Here is a 24647-nt window from a genome sequence, read left to right on the forward strand (position 1 = left end):
GAGTTTTTCTCAGACTACAACACTCTGATACTCTTTGATACTCCTCTTCTGTTGTCACTTTGCCTTCTCTCTGACTCTGATTCCTCCTGCAGCCCCATTAAGGACCCTGTGATTACACTAGGCCCACCACCTGGATAATCTAGGATACTCTCCAATATCTCAAGATCCTTAACTTGATCACATCTGCAAGGTCTCTTTTGCCATATAGAGTAACATCTACATATTCCAGGGATTAGGATGTGGACATCTTTGGGGAGCCATTATTTAGCCTACCACAATACTGTAAACTCTGAGGTATGTGCGCCTGGGTCCATGTGTATGCACTGGATATTTCCTTCAAAGAGCTTCCCCAGAATGGCTTTTCAAAGGGGTCTGTGATTCCAAACAAATTAATCACCCACTCCTGTAATTTAATTACCATCCCTTACCCTGTGTAAGGGAAAATTCAAGTCCCTGAGAAATTGGCTTGTATGAGACCACATGAATGATGGGAGATAGTGTTTTCTTAACCCCTGTTTTGACCCTTCATAACTATGGTCCACTGAAAATAAAATTGACAGATTATCATGGTGTCCTGCTCAAGCTCTGCAAAAGAAAGAGAACACTTGAGACTCTTAAAGCAGGCTTGCAATTAGTCTATAGCTAATAAAATCAGTGCCACTGGCTGTTGGGGTGATCAGGTCCAAAGTTAGACCCCAGTGAGAGTGGACAAGTCACTGCTAGAAACAAAGTACCGAGAAAGTGATCTCTGATGTATGCAGGTCCAGTTCTGGTAGAAAGAGAAGGACTCATGTAATATGGCACCTGATTGTTGGAACTCAGGATGTTTCCATTATCCACACATGGGAGTAAGCCCTGGAAAATTGATAAGCTCCCTCATTGCTGTATTCTAGTTCAGTGCTGTGGAGTGCAGAGTCAGAAGTTTGACTGCCAAGGCTGGATTCTGGCTTCATCATGTCTAGGTAGGAGACCTTTGGCACATTGCTTGATTTCTCTCTATCTCAATCATCTCATTAATAAAACGGGGGAACTTACTTTATTCGGGTCAAGTCAACCTGGATTCCAATGAGGACCCAAGATCTATCAGTTATCTAATAATTATGTAAACAGGAATGCATTTCATTTTTATAGGACTTTACACAATTCTTTCACATTTAATATGGAAGAATTAATGTTATTAATGAATTGATAAAGAATTAATGTTTTCCAATATCATTTAAGCAAATTGTTTTCTAATGTGTGACTCTATTTGCTACTTTGCTATAAGGGTTAAATAGGATAATTTAAAGTAGCTGGCATATAGTGAGGACTACATATTTTTACTACTACTGGTATCACCATCGCTATAGATAGGTGCAGATACCTGTTGGCCCCACTAGGTGGAAGCAGAGGAAACCATAAAATTCATTTTTTTTTTTCCTGAAGTTCAGTGTATGGAGATCAAAGAAACTTAATAGCACTTGGTGGTTAGTACAGAAAAACATTCAGGTCAGGAATAACACAGTCTGCCTCTTTGGAAATACAGTTCATTGCTCTTCCATCCAGGGTCACATTTATGGATTTGTGTCTCACAGCTTAAGGAGCCAGTTGTGTAGCTGTCATTCTCTCCTCAGCCTGCCAGTATCTGTTCTTTATTGGCCAGTGCTAAATTTCAGTAGACTCTATTTAGAAATTAAAGTTGTATCTCTACACCTTATATTTTTTGGATAGCAAATAGCTACCTAGTCTTGCATTCAGAAGGCCATCTGTTGGCCATGATACTTCAAAGTTTTAGAGTCCGTGTGATTTTTCTTTGTGCCAAAGACCAAATGCAAGAAAACACTTTGAAAATCACATTGTTGTTTCTTATTTCAATCATGCATTGGAATTTTTTTTTTACAAAAATGTAATTGAAGAATATGAATAGAAAAAAGAGACAAAGAGAATGACATAGTAGAAGTGTAGTTCTACAACTCAGCTTTGAAAAACATAAAGAAAGCTAAGTAAAACACATCTAAACATTGGGTTTGTATTAGTCTCCTGGGGAGATTGTGGTGGAGGAGTGAAGGAGCTAACAAAGTTGAATTTAAGGAAGGAGCAAATTTATAGTATATTAAATATATGTCAAGCCTCAGAATTTGATGTGGTAGCCAAAAGCATTTGGTAACAAAATATAAGGTAGTATTAGCACATAATTGCTTCTAATTATATGCTTTATAACTACATAGATCCATTAAGCATAAAGGGAAGGAAGTATCATGTTCTTAATGGAAAAGTTTTGTTGTCTGGCTGTGGAACAAAAGAATACTCTAGATAAAAAAAAATACTGGGAATTCAATTTATTTGATTTGAAATGGAAAATATAGTGTACAATGAAATCCCAGCGATGTGCACTACCCTTTATATATTCACATAGACACTGTAAAACACTTTAAAGCCATGTAGAAGAGCCAAAGAATACTTACAATCCTTTGCCAGAAAGCTCTAGTGGAAGATCATGATTAACTGGCTTAAAATATAAAATTTATAAATCATATTCTGAAACAGTTTGATGTAGAAAGGGCTTCCAAAGCTAGTGGAAATAAAGTTTCCTGGTGTTAAGGTACAAACAACTATTAATCTTCTTTCTGATGATGTAATGCTATAACTTCAAATATTATTTTATTTTGCTATTAACTGAAAATCTTCTTGAAGACTCTTACTGTAGTATAATTCCAGAAAACTAATAAACTAATTCTGAGCATGGTGTAAAGTGTTCGTTTAACTAGTATGTCCCAGTACAAAGGAATTTCAACATTCTCAGATAAATAGAGCCATAGAATTTTAGAGCTACAGGAGACCTTAGGGAGCAAAATGGATGTGACTTTCCATATTTACACAGCTCATGTATATGGGAGTGAAACTAGAACTCTAGTTGTCTTTCACAACATGCTTCTATTTTTGTTTTTTACATCCTTCTTATAATGTCATATCAGTACTGAGCATACAGTCAGTTGACAAACTAACTTTCCTTGGCCACTTGAATAAGATCAGTACATTACCATTCTTTTAAAAGTAGAAAGCCAGTAAAATCTTTAGAGAAAGCTCAGGTCCAAACTCAGTGATATTTTCCTTCCAAAAGAAGCAATCTGAGTCCACTACCATTTCAGAAGGTTGTATACATATTGACCTGTGTACATAGAAACATAAACATAAAAATCTTCCTAGATATAGAAGACACCTCAAGAATTCATTTAGTTCAGTTCTTTGCCTTCCAACAGGCAAGGTATCATTATTCAGATTTTATAGATGAAACAATCAGTGCCCAGAGAGAAGAACCGGCTTATCTAAGGATACACGACAAGTAATAGTGAGGGCAGGACAGGTCTCCTGTTCCAGCAAAGTACTACACTGTGCAGTCTTTTATTGAAAAATAAAACAAGCCAAAACAAAACCTGGAAACGTTTTATTTCCTTAAAAAATCATTTTCTGCTTGTTTCTATTAAGTTGTTGCTTCTGGCTTTATCTTGCTCACAAAATATAAATTTTTCTCATAGGATTTATTAAATCATCATTGAACTAAAGATGTTTATTTTGTAGGCAACTTTCTCAAATTCAAGTTATCTCAACTTGAAAGAATGGTGGCAAGCATAAGTTTATCTTCCATAATTGTGTAAAAGAAGCTTACACAAAATAAATAGGCTGGGCACAGCAGCTTACACCTATAATCCCAGAACTTTGGGAGGCTGAGGTGGGAGGATCCTTTGAGGCCAGGAGTTTGAGACCAACCTGGGCAACATTGCAAGACCCCCATCTCTAAAAAACATATTTTTAAAAAATGAACCAGGCATGATGACCCACGCCTGTAGTCCCAGGTACTCAGGAGGCTGAGGCAAGAGGATCACTTGAGCCCAGGAGTTCAAGGTTACAGTGAGCTATGATTACACTACTGAACTCTAGTCTGGGTAAAAGAGTGAGACCCAGACTATAAAAATATAAATAAATAAAAAAGACTCTTACACGAAATAGAATATTCCATAATTGTGTAAAAGTAGATTACCAAGTATTTGATGACATTTTAGAAAGTCAAGTTCCTTGGTCTCTGTGAAAGTGAACTTGAGAGTCAAGTTGACCATTGGCAGTTGTGTCATTGTCCAGTAAGCAATTATTATTTTGGCTAAATAAATAAATAAAATCCCTCAGATTGCTTATTTTGGCCAAAAAGCCAGTTTCTTAAGTGAACATGGCAAAAATCAGGCATGAGACATTACATATCAGAAATAATTAATATAAATTAGAAAACTGTCAAATGTTAGATGTTGCATTTAGTAAAGATAGGCAGAGAAAAGTCAGACAGATATTATCCCCTTTCAGAGTTGTAGATCATGGATGTACAAGTATAGGTTGCAGTCTTGGCTCCCCAAATAGATTTTAAGTGCAAAGGTGCAATTTGATAATGAAAAAGTACAGATGGTAGCTCTGTAGTGGAGCATGGAAGGGAAGCCTTCTAGAATAAACTTTATATGTAGTGGCTATAAAAATATTTTAGTATGGAGGTGCAACAAATAACATTTTTTATTCTAATGATAATACAATATTGCATCATCTTCCACCAGTTATGGAAGGGTGACTCAAGACTTTCCTGCATGATCTCCCTCACATGTTACCAGTTTAGAAAGGGCTTTTTGTCCTGTTTCCCAAAGGGTCAGATATTTAGATTTGAAGGAAGAGAAGGAGGCTGTGAAAAGTCCCTGGATAGTATATAAAGGCAGAAACAGAGAAGACCACATATTAGAGGGAAATAAAATAGTGATGGAAGACATGGAATGCAAAGAGAAAGGGAGAAAGTGACATTAATACTTATTTTATGAAAGTCAGGGTGCTGAGCACTTTGATTACATTATCACATTTAATCCTCACAACAGTTGTATGAGATAACCACCATGTACAGATGACAAAATGGCAGTCAGAAATATTAACTTTGACAAAATAGCACTCATAAATATTAAGTTTTACATAGCTATTAAGTAATAGAACTAAGATCAAATTTTGATATGACTTCAAATTCCATGTTGTTTTTAATTAGATCAGTATGACACTATAGGCATTACCAGACCATCCATGAAATTTCAAAAAGAGAGATAGGCACAATTATCAGATAACTTGATTTTGGAAATAACATGTTAGTTGGACTTATGTAAACAAATATCAGAAGATAGAGAAAAAGATGAAGAGCTTATGTTGAGCTCCATGATCATAAAAACCAAGTATCTTGTCAAGCAACCTGAATTGTGAAAGGTGCTGCAATTAAGGTGCTGCAATTAAGGTTTTAATTCAATACCTCTTGATTTGTCTTCCTCATTATCCTCATCCACCCTATCTCCAAGGAAGCTATAATGACCTTGCAAGTAATCACCCATGCATAGAAGACTAGGTGCTGAAATCTCTCTCCAGTCCTGACATGAAGGAATACGGATCTGTTTGACATCTTCACTCCCAGGAATGAAGCCAAATAGTTTCTTTATGCGCTGCATGATGAGGAGCCGGGAGTGCTGCTCTGCTGCTTCTTCAAAGAGCTTTCTCTCATTCTGGAGGTGGTTGTTCCAGTAGTAATCCTGCAGAGAGGTGAGGGGAGAGCAGCATCTCGCCAAAGAGTAGGAGACTAGGATAGCAATGGTTGCCAAGGTGATCAAAATCCAGCCCAGCATCTTCACGTCATTATTTTTTAAAAAAAGAGAAAGTATTAATACATCGAATTTTAAGAAACAGCCATGGGAAGAAGGATTCCTATAAAACTAAGAACTAAAATGTGGGTAAGAAATTTGCTTTTCCAGTCTTTAATATATTAACAAGGTATTGATCATTTGATGTGGAAATTGATCTGATGGAGAGGATAGGCCCAGCCATTTCAACTTGGTTTTCAGGCTACAAAGAAATTTGATCAGTTAACTCAGAATGGATTAAAAGTACTATCCTTGAAGAGACAGAAACTATAACCCACCAATTAATCTTACATAGGATACACAGCTTTCTTTGCTTCTAGCTCAACCTTACTTCTCAACCATCAGGTACAGGCCCTTGCATTATTTGGATGCTTAAGAAATATTTGATAATGATAGGGATGAAAATGATGGTATGATACATACCAATAGTGGGCTCCTAAGTGTCTTCAATGATCCAACACATGGTCATTGATATTTTTTCCTGAGTTGCTTTTTCCTCTTATCTTTTGCAGCCAAAGAAGAAAGTCAGTGAGCAAATTCATGTCTCTAAATGTATTATTGATAGTATAGTCACTGTGCCTACAGTACCTGATTGTTTTTCTTTTCATTTCCTTGTCCTCAAATAGTCATTTGCTGATCAGTTTTATTACGTGTCTTTAAAACATACCTTGAATGAGGAATAAACTAGTTTTTATTTAAAATTATTTAGTCTCAGCTTTTAAACACTGACGTACATGGCTGTTTTTTAATTTAGAATCCTTTTTCTTCTCTTTATTATTCTTTTTTCAATATTTCACAGTTATCATGTAAAGTGAGAGAGACAAGTTCCACACATTTAGGGAAGCCCACAGTATTCAGCCACAGTTTGGGCAGGGAAGGCCTCTTCTGCGTCTTGTGGGACTTACCAGTGTGTGCACAGTGGGACAGTTGCGCTCTCTGAAGGCTAAAACCTACAAAGTGACATTCATCACAATTTAACTTAAGACATGCCAACGTGGTAGAGGAAAAGCCATCCCAGATGCTCATTAATTTATCAACTATCATTGACTGAGATTCAGGTTGACCTCTCACCCTGGGCAGTACCTGGTGCTTAGTTAAGGGAACTCAGATGTGAATAATCTGAGATACATTCATTCTCTCTATGGTTTTTAAACCCAAAGAAGGAGACAAATGAGCAAGCCAAGAAATGTGGTATAAATTGATAGTTTTTGATATGAGTAAACAGAACACCTGAGGTAGCACAGTGGAAGAGAAATGAACTCATTTAAGGGAGAGGAGAATACTGCCCTTCTAATAAGGATGAAAACAAAAAAATAAGAGCATGAAGAGTTGGGGGAACCTAAAGAAATTTGGATTCACATAATTATAGAAGTTATGTGGAAAAGTGGTCAAGAGCCAGATATTAAAGGACTTTGTATGTCATGCCAAGGAATTTGTAACCGTTCTCAGGTTAGTATTAATAGAAAAGTATTGAAGGACTTTATATTGGAGGTGGGGTAATCTCATCATCCAATTTGCATTTATCAATATAAAGATATCTTTGACATATGTATAGAAGGTAGATTGAAATGGGGTGAAGCTAATGTCAGGAAGGTATTTTAAAATGGGGCCTGGGCAAAGAAAGGATTTGGACTTAATATGATCTTGTGGTCAACTCAGAAAAATCCAACTGAAAACCCATGTGTACTCCTCAAATGTAATTGCAGTTTGAGATAGCTGCAGAAAGTGGCCTGGTGAAATGACAACAGCATGATCTTGGGACATCTTGATCAGCTGTTGATTAGCTCTATGAATTACATGAGTTACATAAAATTTTTAAGCTTTGATTTGTCCATCTGTAAAATAAGGTTAATAATATCTGTCTCTCGACATCATGAGAATTAGAATTAAGCTGTGAAATATTTACACAGTATACAATAAGCATGTCAATAAATATAAGTTTTGTTGTCACAAAACCAAAAAATCCGCTGGTGATGGTACTCAGAACTGTCAAACTGTCTTTTCACAGAAGTCTGCATTTAGTAAGACATTTTATTTTGACATTAAGAAAATCTGGCTACTATGTGTTACATTTTAGTTTTTCATAAGTGAGAACATTTTTTAAAGTTATAGTTGTCCCATTGATTTTGTGAATTTTTGCTTATCTTCATGTAGCTTCTCTACCTGAGTTTAGAGCTGGGATAAAAAAATTGACACAAAGCGTATACTAATGGGATTTCTAACTTTTCATAAACTGGGCCATATTGCAACCCTTTGGTATTCTGTCTTGATAGTAGGGTTCCCCCAACCCCCGGCCTGCCAACTAAATAGCAATATCTTTTCTAAATTCTAATTCCTGAAAGGTTGCAGGTCAAAACACATGCATGCCTTTACAGTAAGTAGTTTAAAAAATAACATTTTTTTACTATATAACAGTGGTTTGAAAATATGTTTTTCCTCAAATCCCTTGGAGGAACTGATGAAAGCTAATGGCTCTCATTTTATGAAAACTAATATAACTGATGGCTCTTTCTCTACTGATGAAGTGCACAATTGCACTTTTAAAATTTAACCTATAAATGTAGTAGATTCCATCTCATCCCACCCTACCCTCTGGCACAAACCTATCCATAGATACTAAGTTTAGAATCGTAACTAGAGTTTTTATAATAATTAAGCTTCCTGTAATTCTAGATGACATTTTAATATATGAAAATATATCTTTAAGAATATATATATGCAGGAAGATAGGATTTAGTAATATAACAATAATATTCATAACAATATCTAAGATTCATTGTTCTTAATATGGATAGTAGGTACCTTATTGAATACTTTAGATGTATTAGCTCGTTTATTTCTCACAATAACCCCATGCGGTAGGTACTATTAATGTCCTCATTTTACTCAAGGTCTTGCAGGTTAATAAGTGGCAACACAAGACTCAAACCCAAGTCTACTAACTTCAAAGCCAACATCCCAACTATACTTATATAGCTGCTCAGAACTCACCTTTGATGAATGACATCTAGTTTGTGTTCCACAGACAATAGGAGAAGCCGTAGGAATGCGAAATCTTTCCAGTGACTATGGTTACTATGGGATAGCATAGTAGAGGGGAAAAAAAAATCAAAAACTTACTTGTGACTGGTATCTGTGCAGAAGAACTATTTCATCTCTCACTGGGATTAGGTCCGAAGGAGCTGATCTAAAGCATGGAAATTCAGCCAGGATCTCTTCTCGTTTGCTGGCACTGACATTATCAAACACTGGGTAATTGTCCACAGTTGCAAATTCACTTGCTGCACACTCATAGTAGGTGCCTGTCAGCAGGGTCGCTGCCAGCCACGTTAGTGGAGCAACAACTGCCCTGCCAGTGATGCTGAAGAACCTGAGGCAAGCCAGCTTGCGCTCCAGGGGGCTGATTCTCCGGTGTGGAGGGACACAGCTGCAGCAGTATTCACCGGTCATTGTCCACATTTGGCTTCTCAGAGCATAGCCAGCAATCAGAAGGATCAAGGCGGGAATGATAAGAAAAGCAGAACCATAATAAAAATTTTTCCCAACTTGACAGGGACATCTGAATGTGAAACAGGAGAACAGTTGTTGCCCACCAGCAGTCAACGCTGCAATTAAAGAATTGATCAATGTTCCGCTTCTCTGCAGTGAAGACATGATATTCTGGAGAGCTGGGCTCATCGTGGGAAGCTCTTACACAAATCAACTTGTGGCCCTTTCTGATCAGTGGACTCCACCAGCTATAACCATTTTATGGGATCTTACTGGTTTGACTGGTTGTGTCACATGACCCAGCATCCTTACTTGTTTAAAGGATTGGAGCATCTTTCCTTGTGTACTTTGTGATTCCTGAGCTAATAAATGCACTTCAGATTATATCTAGAAGAAATTGAGGGAGAGAATCATTTTGTATGGGTGAATGGGAGACCTTCCTCAGCATAGCTTTCCACTAAAAAGAAGATGGCTTGCTTGCAAAGCAAATTGCCTCCATCTTTCCTTGTGCGGCTTTGCACAACTCAAAATGCTGAGCACCAGGAAATAGAGCATTGGAAGCAAAACAGACATTCTTACTCTTGTACTAGACCAGGATTTTGTCACCATAAAATTAAAATATAGGGAATAATGAAAATTATCAAATGCTAGAGCAAGCCAAAATTTAGGGCTAGCTGGAATGTCCCTAACCTGAAGATAATGCCAGAAGATCCCAAAAGATTTCCCAAAGGAGAAGAATAAGCTTAGGTGGCCCTAAAGCCAAATCACAACCAAAACATTCTAACTTTGCATAAAAATTTAAAATCTATTTGTATTAATAGAATATTGCTATGTTTTACTTTAAAAATTAAGTTGCAAATTTGTTTATCATATGAAAATGTTATATTTGGTTTTAATAAAGTTATATATCTATAAGCAAGAAATGTAAGGTGTTTCCTATGTTTATTAATCAGCAAATATTAGTTTTATTAATATAATATCTGTATGAAGGGCACTGGACTAGGCTTGGCTTGGGCTTATAAATAAGTGACTATGATACAAGTTTTTCATCTCAAACTTTCAACTGGACATGGTTAAATATGTAATTAATGAATTGTAACATAGGACTGAGGAATTCATCCAAAATGCAATACAAAAAGACAAACAAAATATTTTTAAAAGCAGTTAAGAGAAACAAACAGAAGACAGATTAAGCAACTCCACCATCTAAGAGGACTTCCAGAAGATAAAAGTAAGGAATAGGCAGAAAGGCAATCTTTGAAGAAAAGTAACTGAGAACTTCACAGAATCAAAGAAAATTTCTCAGACCAGAAGAATGTTGTTTGTTTTGAGCAGTATAAATAAAGATAAATCCACTTCTAGACACAGAGTAAAACTGCAGAATGCTAAAAAGAAATTTTCTTAAAAGCTCCCAGAAAGAAAAGATAGATAACCTAAAAAAGAACAATAAACTGACAGCAGACTTCTCATCCATAGCAATAGAGAACAGAAGACAGTACCTGCAGAGTGCTTAGTGCCAGCTAAGAAAGAAAAATGAAGATGCATAAAGACTAAAGGAATTTACTAGCAACAGAACCTCATTAAGAGGATTGCAAAAAGATATATTTCTGCAAAAAGAAAAATGAGCCCTGAAGAAAGACATGGGAGCAAAAAATAATGATGACCACAAATATATTTTAAAATTTCCTTTATTTATTAACTGTATGAATAACTACTTTTTATTTCAAATGATACAACTAAGGTAATATATTCTTGTAAGATATCACTGCATCTCTACTAAAATGGTTAAAATTTAAAAAATTAACCATACCAAATGTTGGCAAGGATACAGAGCAACTGGAATTCTCATACACTGATGGTGGGAATGTGAAAAGGAACAACCACTTTGGAAAATGATTATTTTCTTTAAAAGTTAACTATATACCCCCTGTATAACACAGTCATTCATCTCCTAGTTGTTTACACAAGAGAAATGAAAGCATATGTCCACATGAAAATTGATACATGAATGTCCATAGCAACTCTATTTAGAATAGCCACAAACTGGAAACAACCCAAATGTCCACCAGCAGATGAATAAATCAACACAGTATTATAAATCCACATAAAGAAATGCTACTCAGCAAAATAAAAGCAATAAACTATTGATATATACAATAACATGAATGAACTAAAAATAATTATCTGGATGAAAGAATTCAAAAAAATGGCTATATAAAGTATGATTCTATTTATGTAAAACTCTAGGAAATATAAATTAATCTATACTGACAGATAACAGACCAGTGCTTGCCTAGGGAGTCTAAGAGAAGGAATAAGTAGAGAAGGATTACAAAAGGACATGAGAAAAGTTTTGGGGTTGTATCTACTTGGACCAGCCGGATTTCACTTTATGGAGGTGACAGTGATGACATAAAGAAGCCAACACCATTGAAAGAAGAATGTTTTATTAACATTTCCTGAGAGAGGGAGGCTTGCCATGCCACACCACGCGGAGTCATAGGAGAAAGCAACAGTTTTGATCAAGGGGCAGAAGGAGGTGGGGAAAGCCTAGTCCAGAGCTTTCATTGGGGTTTCTGTGGAAAAGGCAAGGTAAGCCAGGGAAAACGTTTAGGATTGGCTAGTTTAAATAATCCTGGCGGGCTTTGGGGCATAGAAGCTGTCCCTACTTGTCTGCAACATGGCCATGCTTGATTCAGTGCAGGGTGAATATTAGCTTGGTATGTGAGACCTACTTAAGGAAGTGGTTCAGAGTATGGGCTCTGGATCACAGGAGAAAAGTAAACAACTTGGCTATTATTTGGCCCTGTAATTAATAATGATAGGCAAATACAGAATCTGAAAAAAGACAGCTAGAACAGGGGTGATGGAAATGTTTATTATATTGATTGATTTGGTGGCTTCCATGGTATATACATATGTTAAAACTCATCAAACTGTGTATCAATTACATCTCAACAAAGCCATAAAAATTTTAAGAGTGATCACTAAAATAATAGAAATACAATGTATAGATCATTCAAAAAACAGAGGAAATAAAATGGGAATATTGACAGGAAAGGTAATAGTAAACTGAAGGAAAGAAGATGGTAAAGAGAAAACACAAAATAATGGTAGAAGTGAGACCAAATACATTAATAATCACAAAAAAATTTTTTAAACAGCTAATAATAACTGAGTGCTTACTACATGTGAGGCACTGTTGTAAGAACTTTGTCTTATTTAGTTCCTATTTAATTGTTATTTAATTCCTATTCCTTATTTAACCCTATGATGAGTACTTATGTTATCCTCAGTGGTTTTATAGATGAGAAGACTGAGGTGTGGAGAGATGAAGGAGATTACTCAGGATCACATACAGATTAGTGGAAATGCCAGCATTACCACCCAGGTGGTCAGACACATGTTTTTAACCACCACACCAGAGCTGGATTAAACTCACCTACAAAGTAATTAAAAAATAGACTCATGCTGGTTATAAGTGACACTCCCAAAACTATACCATATGCAAAGCTTGAAAAGAAAGGATTGAAATATATATCCCTGGGAATAATAATATTATAAATAATAGAAGGCAAAACTGAACAAAAGGCAAAGAGTGTCAAATGGGCTAATTTTAAACACTCCATTATAATAAAAACAACAATCGATTATGAAGATATGACAATTGCCAACTTGTATGCCTGTGACTACATAACTTTGAAATACACAAAGCAATAACTAATGAAGCTATGAGGAAAAGTTCTTATAATCATAATGAGAAAATTTTAATATATCTCTATCAGAAATAAATTGATCAAGTTAACATTAGAAAGGATATAAAAATATAAAGAATAAACTTAGAATTTTTTTGTTTGAGATGTGTGTATGTGTGTATAGTATTCTGTACCCTAAAAGTAGAAAATAAATATTTTTATAAGTTTCCCCAAAATCATTTACCAAAATGTGTTGATCATGTAGGCGATCATAAAAATCATTTCAGTATTTCAGCACTGATGTCCAATAACAAGGAATAGCTTAATAGATCACAATAATGCTATCAAGTAGAGGTCTGCTGGCCCACACTGCCTTGTGATCTCAGAATGGTTTTTACAGTTTTTTTTTTTTACGTTTTGTTTTTTTTTTTTATGAGACAGCGTCTCACTTTGTTGCCCAGGCTACAGTGAGTGCCGTGGTGTCAGCCTGGCTCACAGCAACCTCAAACTCCTGGGCTGAAGTGATCCTCCTGCCTCAGCCTCCCCAGTAGCTGGGACTACAGGCATGCATCGCCATGCCCGGCTAATTTTTTGTATATATATTTTTGGTTGGTCAATTAATTTCTTTCTATTTTTGGTAGAGACTGGGTCTCGCTCAGGCTGGTTTTGAACTCCTGACCTTGAACGATCTGCCCGCCTTGGCCTTCCAGAGTGCTAGGATTACAGGTGTGAGCCACCGCGCCCAGCCGGTTTTTACATTTTAAAATGGTTGAAATTTTTAAAAAAATATTTTGTGACATAAAACTTTCATGAAGTTCAAAGTTCAGTGTTTATAAATAAGGTTTTATTGAAACATAGCTCTGCCTGTTCCTTAAGTGTCTGTGGCTGCTCTTATACTATGACAGTGGGGTTGAGTTGTTACGAAAGACTGTGTAGCCACAAAGCCTAAAATATTTGCTCTCTGGCCCTTCACAGAAAAAGTTTGCTGACCCCTGCTGTAAATCTGTGGAAATAAATGATCTACAATGACAGGTATGGATATGGATAAATTTTAACAAATAACTTTGAGAGAAAAATGCAAGTTGCAGGATACATGCTGTATGACAAATACTATGTCAAGTTTTAAAACATACAACATAATATTACATATTCTTTGTGGATACCAATATGCATAGACTGTTACAACATGCATAGGAAGGATAAATATCAAGTTCTGGGTAAGTGTTGACCACTGAGGAGGAAAAAATAGGATTAAGAAGGGTATGAGAATTTCAACTGTGTCACTACTGCTTTATTGCTTACAACAAGCTTGAAGTGTATATAGCAATGTGCTCAGTAAAGCTTGGTAGTAAGTACTACCTCTTTCCTTATGTTTTTAAGTTCATATTTAAAAACCAATTTAATCCAAGTACAGGCAGTCCTCAGTGATGTTGCAAAAACTATACACATTTGGTAGAAACTGTACTTCAAGTACCCATACAACCATTCTGTTTTTCACTTTTAGTACAATATTCAATAGATTACACTAGATATTTAGCATTTTATTATAAAATAGGGTTTGTGTTAGATGATTTTGCCCAACTGTAGGCTAAAGTAAGTGTTCTGACCATGGTTAAGGTAAACTAGTCCAACCAATGATGTTTGTAGGTCAGATGTGTTAAATGCATTTTCACCTTACCATTGGTCTGTCAGCATATAACTCTATCACAAGTATATCATCTGTATATAGTAAGTGTGGAAGTGGGGAAGGAAATTAAAGACCATTTATTCAGGGAATTACATAGAAAAGGATGGAGCATTGATTGATTAGAAGTCACTACTGGAGTGTCAAATTCTTGCTATAAAGTAGTTTGCTGATGATAAATTCCTAAGTTTTTATTAATGTTTACTGTTGGAAAGAACTATTAATAATTGCTTCATTTGCAGTCCTAGTATGTAACTTGTCAATGAATGTGAATGATTACATCTATGAATAATCAATTTTATTTGGGGCTTTGTCTTGTTATTTCCATGCTGCTATAACAAAATACCTGAGACTGGGTAATATATTAAAAAACACAGAAATTTATTTCTTGTGGTTCTGGAGGCTGGGAAGTCCAAGAACAAAGTGCTAGCATTGGTGTCTGGTGAGGGCTGCTCTCTGTTTCCAAGATGGCACCTTGTTGATATGTCCTCACATGGCAGAAGGACAAGGGAGGATGAATGCTTTATCCTCACAAGGCAGAAGAGCAAAAAACAAGGTCGAAGCTAGTTTCCTTCATTCCTTTTATAAGGTACTAATCCATTCATGAGGGCAGAGACTTCCCAAAAGGCCGTACCTCATAGTACCACCACAATGGGGATTAAGTTTCAACACATGAATTTTGGGGGACATTTGGGCCATAATAGGCTTTATAGTCAAATGGTCTGCTTGTTAAAGATAGCTTGCTGTCACCTGTATATTCAACATACAGTTATCACATGTCTCCTCCTCAGCAGGGAACCACCAGCTTGTTCACTGAGCACATGCTGGCACATGGATAAGGCAAGTCAGATATGAGCACCAGAGCTATCCTTGAGCAGCATGGAGCGTGGGTTGCAGAGAAAATCATACACCAATTTTATGTAAACATAGGTTAAAATAAATACTGAGAGAAGCCTCAAATAGAAAAACAAGTTGCAAAAGATAACAGTTTCCTGGACCAGATACTATGGTAGCTGGAAGTAGATTTGCTTTCTCTGATTGTTTGTGGATGATCTCAGATGAAGACCATATAGCTGGCAGATCAGTGGATGTTGTCCTCTGTTGGCATCTTCCCAAGTCTTTATTCAGTTGCCCAAGTACTCCCAGCCATTCTAGTATCACCATCCCCTCCCACCGAGCACACAGGCCTTTTCAGTGATTTCTCAGAGAGCTCTTACCTGAAACCCAAAATTGTCCCCAAACCCAGCCTAACAACTTGCCATCACTGCCCCTTAGTAGCTTTTATGAGTCTACCTCTAACATATTTTGCTCTAACATAATTAGAATGTGTGCACTAGAAAAAAAATTTTGATTTGGAGTCAGCAAATTTAGCCCAAATCTCTCTTTGTTGCCCACTATCCAGATAACCTTGAACAAATTTCTTAACCTCTCTTCTTTTAGATTCCTATCACATAAAATGGCCATGATTAGAGTACTGACTACCTCACAGATTGTAGCTGAGTTAAAATGAGGTAAAGAGAATGAAAATCACGTTGTAAATTGTAAAGTTAATATAAATATAATTTGTTATTAATTGCTACTGAAAAGCCTCCACCTCCACCCCACACTCCAGCAAAACTGATTTTCCTAAGATCATCATGTCACAGAATGTAGGAACTAATGGAAATACTTTAAATATTGTAGAATTCCATTCAGTCTATTCAACTGCAAGAATAACCTCTAGTAATTACTTTTTATATAGTGCATCATAATGTGTTTCATAGCACTAATTATCTCTTTGATACTCACAATTATTCTATGAGGTGGGTAGTATTATTGTCAGATGTGGAAACTAAACCATGGAACAGTAAAATAGCTTGCCCAAAGTCACAGAACCAGTAAATGGTAGAACTTAGCCTGAGCCTCCCAAATCCTCCTGTGTTCTTTCAACTACACCACACTTTTCTTCAAAGTATGAACTAGTCTGTCACTTTATAGCAAGAATTTGCCAGAACAAATAGGACTAAATGACTCAAATTGTAAGAAGTAGGAAACTACTTTCCTCAATTGAGTTTTGTGCTGCTGTTTCTGCAAAGATTTTGATCTTCTGCATCTTACAGTTGTCAAGATGAAAGGATTTTTTTTGCTTGAACTTTAAATATCTATACTTCTATGTAAATGAAGAGAGTCTTCAATAGCTAACATCTTAGGAATAATCAAAAGAAAGCTAAGGGCTTGCTTTCTATGCCAGAATCATTATACATTATTAAACTGTAGAGCACCCATTTTGAGCAACAGTTTTGTAAGAAAATATCAACCACTTTATTGCTCCTTAAAATTGCTTGCTGATTGCTGCTAAGGAAAAGAAAGAAAAGACTACCAGACATATCTGAATATTAATCACACAGTATGGGGGTCTAGGTTTTGGGGGCAATGTGCTACCCATGGGTGGTGTTGATCAGATTTGAACTCAGGATTTAGTACCTATAGATTGCTGATCCTGTCTCTCTAATTCATACAACAATCAATACAAGACTAAATAATGCTAACATTTAGATCTATCCTGGATTGTGAAGGTTTCTGCTTGTGATTTTAAAACAATGCCTTGGCATCAGAACAAAACACCACTCTTGAACTCCCTGGGGTTAAAGAACTTTTAGTGTCTCAGTGCTTCTGGTCTGACTTCACACTATCAGCTTTTGTGCTTCTAGATTACAACTCATCCTCACAAATGAAACAGTTATTTGATCGGTGGCAAGTTCCTGGGCTATAAGACAATTGCGTTGTTGATGACTATTTTTCCCTCTTGAGTTCAGCAAAGAGCAAAAGCAGTAGAGTGCAGAAATAGCACTCCTGTCTCAAACCAAGGAAGAACGTGTAGAAACAAAAGGATAAAGAGTGATACACCTCTAAGGTATAAGCACAAGAAAAGAAATTGAAGATCATCACATTCTTCTTCTATCAAGTGTTTCATCTATCAAGCACTATGTCTCGCCCTGCACACAGAAGACCAGAATACCATAAAATAGTAAGATCTTTTTATAAAGAGACTTTTTCTACTTCATTAAAAATGCTTTCCTGAGTTATTTATGATTTATTTTGAAAGATTATGCTATAAGAATTTTTCACTAGAGCAAAGAGAATGTTTTGTGAAATGAATCATAAACGACACCTCTAGGAATTGTTATAATTCTCTCTTATATACTGTAACAGAATGATCTATTCTTTGTACAGATTTTAGGGTCTTCTTATATGACTAATTATATCCATGCAAGTGTCAAATTTTTCTTTTCCCTCTGACAAAAAAATATGAAAAGATTAAGCAATTCTTTGTATTTTATATTTCATGAAATAGAAAATGAAATGTATGAAATGTAAAATAGTTGATTATATGTAAAATTAAATAGAAATAGATCATCAAAAAACTAGATATTAAAAGGTTGCCTTCAAATCATATTCTCCAGTATTAAATTAAGTATTTATTATTGTAATTTGGTATGTGATATTATCCATCCTATGTATTCCAAGTGCAGAGTTATTTTTAAAACTTAGTTTTTTGCAGATTAGATTTGGATAAATATCCTTCTTTAGTCCTCTCTTATGGTTTTAGTCATTCAGAGCTTATACATGTGAAGAATTATTTAATATTAATAATTATTTCAGGAGACTGATGGGCATTTGCTATAATTAGTAATTTCAGCCCTTGGGTACTTAGAATTATAGCAACTAACTACCACCCCGTCCCCTAGTTTGAAATGCCCTATATGGCATTCTAGAAATTTGATTTATTTTCCCATGAGGCTCTCAAATGCTAAAAATTATTATACATAGTTCATATTCAGATTGTACCCAAATTACTTGATTTATCTAGCAGTGAAAACATATTTTTATCCTGATACATCTAAAACCTCCTGAAATAATAGTGTTCTATTTTTCACATATAAAATGATCTTCTTTATTGTTTTAAAAACCATGAAGATACATTTATGTTGACCTTTCCTGGGATCTATGGTATGGATTTGAGACTTGCTGAACATGTAGTTCAAGGCACCACCCTTGCCACGAAGCAGATTGGAAAAATTAAGCCCTTTATGGCTATTGAACTTGAAACTCAGCTGGAAGTAAAATATGTTGCAAAATATAACAGTACCCCCCACCTCTCAGAGAGAGAAGAGAAAAACAGAGAAAAACAGAGAGAGAGAAGAATATGCCATTATTCAATTTGGCCTTAATTATAAATAAGCACAATGCGGAGGCTATGGCATATAGGTAGGGTATAATTTTTTCTCCTTTTCTCCTTTTGCCTTTTTAAAATTCTTTTGTTTTACTGCTAGTGGCAACAAACACATTATCATTCTCTGTCTCTCTCTTTCTCCTTTACTTATTTTTATGCTGTAGCATTGGTAATAGCAGTACTTTGTCTTTTGCTATGACTTTTTATGTATTAGGCAGACATTTCATTTATAATTTACAGGCATTTCTTATAATTTATGATTAAGTTCTTGGAAGATTTAAATAAGAATGGAATTAAAATTGAATACATGGTGGCCCTTCAGTGTTTTAACAACATTGTTGTTTATATCACTTACCTTATAACCCCTGTTTCCTAGCAAAAACACTAAGGTACTCATTATTTTCCTAATGATCATACATCTAAATTGTATATATTAGTGTCCTTAACATATTAAGACACTTTGATTTATATTTTCCATATGAATTATGTTCATATATAGCATATAATATTTAGACTCTATCCACTTAAAATTTATTTTGTGATAATAAATATTTTACCTTAATGAAGAAAGATATTTGTCATGATATCAACCCATAAATAAGGAAGAGGACACTGGTGATGTTGGGACAACTTTGTAAGTATTTGAATCAAAATTATATAATATTTTATAGAAGCCACTTTGTTAAATATACCATTTTTATTGATTTTTAGAGCCATTTCTGCCCATGATTCAAACAAAGAATCCACATTTGACTTTTCATGAAAATACAGGACTATACGCAAAATAAGATTACATTCAATAGTGGTCCTCCCTGCTACTTTCCTCTCCCACCTGCCTTTACTCCAAATGGTGCCTTCCTTTGTACACCTTAGAAATAAATGCTGCCTCAGCATGGAGGCCTGGAGTCTGAGATGCCATTCTGAACAACTGCTGGCTAGTTAAGCAAGTCATTTAAGTCCCTCCAAGGCCTCATTCTCTCCTCTGTAAAAATAAGAGCATTGCAATAAATTATCTCTAAGACTTCCTTCCCTTGTTTAGATAGTATTCAATAGCAGAAGCAAAACTGAGAGACTTTGCAAAATGGATTGAGTTTTTTGTTTTGTTTCTCATGTATTCAACATACCTATGCTAAACAAGCCTAATTTGTCCTCAGTTTTAGTTTTCATTTATAATTCACCTAAAAATGAGGCATATTTTGGTGATCTAGAAGGAAAACTCACATTCTCCTTTTTTCTCTAAGAAAAAAGAAAAAAAAAACTCACAAATTTGTTGCTACGGTTGGGTTCATCCTAAAAGTTTTCTTGGCAGATCTGGGACCCATTAGGGATTGTGTCGTCTCGTGAGAAGTCTTACTCAGTTTTTCCTTCCAAAACTCTAAAACACATTTGGCAGATGTCAAAGGCTATCCTAGAAAAATATAAATTTATATTAGAAATTATAATTAATATTTTTGAAAACCTTCCTCCATGAAAATACATTCATTGCAAGTTATATAATATATGCAAATGCATAGAAAGATGTTCTCGTGTTAAGAAATTTATTTTATTTCATAGCTCTCCCCCGACACACACAATGTATCCAAATGTGAGTATAATATGTTCTCAAAAGTGTAAATTGTTATAATAATATTAATAGAAGGGTGTGAAAAATGAACAGGTGATCTCTAAGGCTGCTTCCAACCAGATTTTGTTAGAAAAACAGAAACAAAAAGAAGTACAGTCGTATGTTGTTATAAATTTTACTATAACAAAAACCATCCCTTTTTATCCAGAACAAAGATCTCTTCGTCCTCACCTATGGAGCTCTGGTTGCCCAACTGTGTAAAGATTATGAAAAAGATGAAGATGTGAACAAATATTTAGATAAAATGTAAGCAGAAGTCTTTCATTCTTGTGAAATATTTGTTGTTTCTTTCCATTGCTTGCATTTTTTTTCTACCTCCGATCACTTCTCTTGCTCCATTTTACGAGTTTTTCTTCTATCTCAGTGAATCACATCTGAAAGCTGAATGTAGTTTCTCCCAACTGCCATTTGGGTTCACAGCATAAAGTAATAGAAGGGAATGTTTTTTCCCCCATGAATATCAAGTGTGAAATGTTTCTTTTTAGTTAGAAATCATTTCTTCGCTAGTCACTTGTAAGCGAATGATGTGGCAAAACTGAAATTGTCCTCTTAACAATATGATAAAACATCAAATTTTATTTTTTCAGAAGTCTTTTGTTCCAACATAACTCATTCCAATATAACTATATGCCTATATAAGCATAGACTACCTATAGAACAATATGCAAAAATCTATTAATGGTAGGTAGTTGCCCAAGAGGAAGACTGAGAGGCTAGGGATGGTGGGTAGAAGGGATATTTTCTTTTTCCTATGTAGTGTTTTTATTGTTTGAATTTTTTACCATTGCTATACTTGAGTTAAAAACATATTAAATAGAAATACCCACTCTTTCCTTTTTAATAAAGCCCGTTCTCCTTGTTTTTATGAGGAGATTCTTCCTGCACAAATTCTACCTTTTAATTTTCTCAAAATAATTATATGATCATCAGATTATTACTAAACAATAAATTATGTCAACATTTTTGAACCTCTTAATTATGGAAGTTAAAAAGGACCCAAACAGAGCAATGACTGGAAAATGTGTATTGGTTAAAAGATTTATTTAGGCAGGTTGGAGGAGAAATCAGGCCTAGCATGTTAGAACTTTTAAAAAGGGTTCGTTGTATTCTCAGTTGAAATACAGAAAAAAGACAATATAAAGGAAAGCTTGAAAGATCTTTTTATAACCCTTATTTTCTTCCCTTTCTATATGGTTATTATTTTTATTTTTTTAATTCTTTTTTTATTTATTTAGGTATACATGCATTTTTTTTTTCTTTTCTTCTTAGGAGCATTCACAAAGAAGCGAATTGCCCAGCTGCCCGCCTGTGGCTTTTCCACTTACTTCATCTGAACTGTCTAGAATAGCAGGAGCTGCTGAAGCTCTTTTACACTTAGGTCTCATTTAAACATCTGACATACCATTTCCAGAATTAGTTCATTTTATTTGACATATGTTAGATTTGTATAGTTTTGTAGATAGCTGTAAAAAATAAAGAAGCTCATTTATTTGCCTTAAAAAAGGACCTTTGGTTAGCTAGTTGAGTACACATTTTAACAAGTATGAATGAAATATTAAAGAATAAATTTTGAGAGGCTACAGAGAAACCTTACCTTAAGAGAAACATTTCACATTTGGATTTCTTTACTAGCTTCTGCTGAGAGCCTCTTACATGTTTAATTTATAAAATATCTACTTTGAAGAAACATACCCTTTGACCAAAGCTATATATATATACAGCACTGATCATGACACTTGGGCTTCTTATCACTGTTCCCAGTTCCCAGTGGCTGCACCTGGGGATATTCATAATTATAATTAGAAAACACTAGAATCATTTTTAAATCCTGGCACAACTATTTCTGTAACGCAGACATTCTGTTTGTTAAAAATCTTTTCAGTGTCAGCTTCCTAGGAGAATTATAAACCATTTTTCTTCAAAGCCAAAGAAACTAACTTGAATATTTTTATCCACTCAGAAATACAAGCAGAATATCTCATAAGATTTAGTGAATTAATAAGCACTCTGACATCAAATCCATCTCTCCCACTGCCCAGTCACCACAAATTTCATTTTTTTTTTTAGATCCTCGGGAGCAATTATTGCCTCTAAAAACTGTGGTGTCTTATCTTGCTGGGTCTTTTTCAGCTCCATTGGAAATTGTTTCACTTATCTCTGTATATGTGCCTAGGAAATTAAAAGACCAATTTTGTGTCAGAGGTTTGACAAAAACAGTACTCCTTTTTATTTCCACCATTAAGGTCATATTTCTCCAACTAAATTGAAAGTTCTCATGAGACAGAGACTGGCATTTCTTTGTATCTCTTGGAAATTGTGCAATTTCTCAGTCTACTTGTTGAGGTGTGTGCTCAGCCATCTCAGCCCCACACTCAGTGGTAGTGTCATGGCTCAGTAAAAGGCTTTCAGAATCCTACTCCAGGAACTACTCGAGCTATTTGCTTGGTGTGGAGTTAACAAATAATACCAATACTCTAAGTTCCACAATTTGATACCCTGGAATGAAAAATGAATTTTCTGAACTTGGCTTTTTTTTTTTTTTTTGAAACCTTCACTGGCAACAAAAACTTTATTTTTCTGTTCCTTTTACCCCCTCTTTCTGGAGCTCATCCTGGAAATGCCTGTCTTTCTACCATGATAACTATGCTAAAAGAATAGAGAGCATCCAGGCATCACACCTATTGCAAACAAGTTAGCTACTCAGACTCTCAGTTCTGTTTCTGTCAATAGCTAAATGATGATAAAGTTAGTCACCAAAGAGAAGCATCAGGCTACAGATACCAACCTTTTTTAATTTCAATGTACACTGTCAAGCTTGGGCCAGTCTTGATTCTGGTCAGACACCCTTGCTTGCAGGAGACCAGTTAATATTTCTTGGGTGTGTTGCACTAGATTCTGTGGTCTATGGGACAAATGAGAAGCCCACTGCCAAAGCCATTTGACTTGTCATGTTTGGTTTAGTTTGTTATCCATTTGTGCAAGTGCTAACCATATAAATCCATTCTTTTTTTTTTTGTTGCCCAGGCTAGAGTGAGTGCCATGGCATCAGCCTAGCTCACAGCAACCACAAACTCCTGGGCTCAAGCAATCCTGCTGCCTCAGCCTCCCGAGTAGCTGGGACTACAGGCATGTGCCACCATACCCAGCTATTTTTTTCTATATATATTAGTTGTCCAATTAATTTCTTTCTATTTATAGTAGAGACGGGGTCTTGCTCTTGCTCAGGCTGGTTTCGAACTCCTGACCTTGAGCAATCCACCCTCCTTGGCCTCCCAGAGAGCTAGGATTACAAGCCGTGAGCCACCGAGCCCGGCTTGAATCCATTCTTAAACACTGATAGACTTTGCTGATTCCTTAGATATTATTTTCAGACCACACCCTTTCCTTTATCCACAGGGGTTATGGCATTGGAACGAGGCTTGTGGAAGACTTTTTGGCTCGGTCCTGCGTGGGAAGATGCCATAGTTATTCAGAAATTACAGACATAATTGCCCAGGTAAATGAATTTTAGCTCTGTCAATGCATTTCAAAAATCTCTGATGCTTTCTGAGCGTGGTGGTTTTCTGCTCTCATTGGAGAGATTCCATCCATATTGGTTGTTAGGGCATTCTGATTGAAAAGCATTTTATTTCAGCATAGAGATAAAGCTGTTGTGAACTGAAAGAGAAATGCTTCCAAACATTTAAGCATCTATAGATTTTCCTGACTACAGCAGTATGTGGTGTGTATATCTCACACTGAGAAAAGTGCTTTAACCACTTCAGTACGGCGCTCACCGGCCACGAAACCTTGCCCACAGCCGACACTCACAGTCCGCACGATAGCTTGTGCTGTGCATTGATGATGAATCCGTTTTGCTCTTGTGTGATGAGGATAGCTTTAAAGCACTGAAAGCTCGTTTCACTTTACAGGCAGCTTTACTTGTAAATCAGAACAGGTAACATATACATATATGTTTTCATTATGTTATTTTTAAATGTTCACAATTTTATTTTGATAAATGAAAAATCAGAAAAGTCGTATCACGGCTGTCGGCTAAAGTCGCTGTGCGCGTTCATCTGTGGCAATGGACTATAGTCAATGCTGGTACCGAAGTGGTTAAGAAAGTAACCAGAAGGGGAACATCATAGGGCAACCTTGTAACATTCACACCCCACACCAGTTTATGTAATGGTTTTCAGCACATGGAAGGAGAGCATCTTTGGCGGTATCTGAGAATAATTTTGTAGTCATTTCCAGAGCAATGTTTTCCCAAGAGAAA

At 35.7% G+C, this 24647-nt stretch overlaps 2 protein-coding genes across 2 annotated transcripts in view; one reads left to right on the forward strand and one right to left on the reverse strand.

Annotated features, from left to right (window-relative positions):
- Window positions 1-5279: 5279 nt before the first annotated feature.
- Window positions 5280-9359, reverse strand: CALHM4 (calcium homeostasis modulator family member 4). Its single transcript, XM_012753269.2, has 2 exons — window positions 8802-9359; window positions 5280-5666 (listed from the first exon to the last, which is right to left on the reverse strand). The coding sequence occupies exons 1-2, from the start codon at window positions 9357-9359 to the stop codon at window positions 5280-5282; spliced, it is 945 nt and encodes a 314-aa protein (XP_012608723.1).
- An 8155-nt stretch (window positions 9360-17514) lies between these two features.
- TRAPPC3L (trafficking protein particle complex subunit 3L) overlaps window positions 17515-24647 on the forward strand; it is a 39114-nt gene continuing 31981 nt past the window's right edge. Inside the window, exons 1-3 of the mRNA XM_012753271.2 lie at window positions 17515-17556; window positions 20535-20632; window positions 23783-23882. Coding sequence (XP_012608725.1) covers window positions 17515-17556; window positions 20535-20632; window positions 23783-23882 — 240 coding nt within the window. The remainder of the gene's footprint in view (window positions 17557-20534; window positions 20633-23782; window positions 23883-24647) is intronic.

The sequence above is a fragment of the Microcebus murinus genome, chromosome 5, assembly GCF_040939455.1.
Source record: "Microcebus murinus isolate Inina chromosome 5, M.murinus_Inina_mat1.0, whole genome shotgun sequence".
Taxonomy (NCBI): Eukaryota; Metazoa; Chordata; class Mammalia; order Primates; family Cheirogaleidae; genus Microcebus; species Microcebus murinus.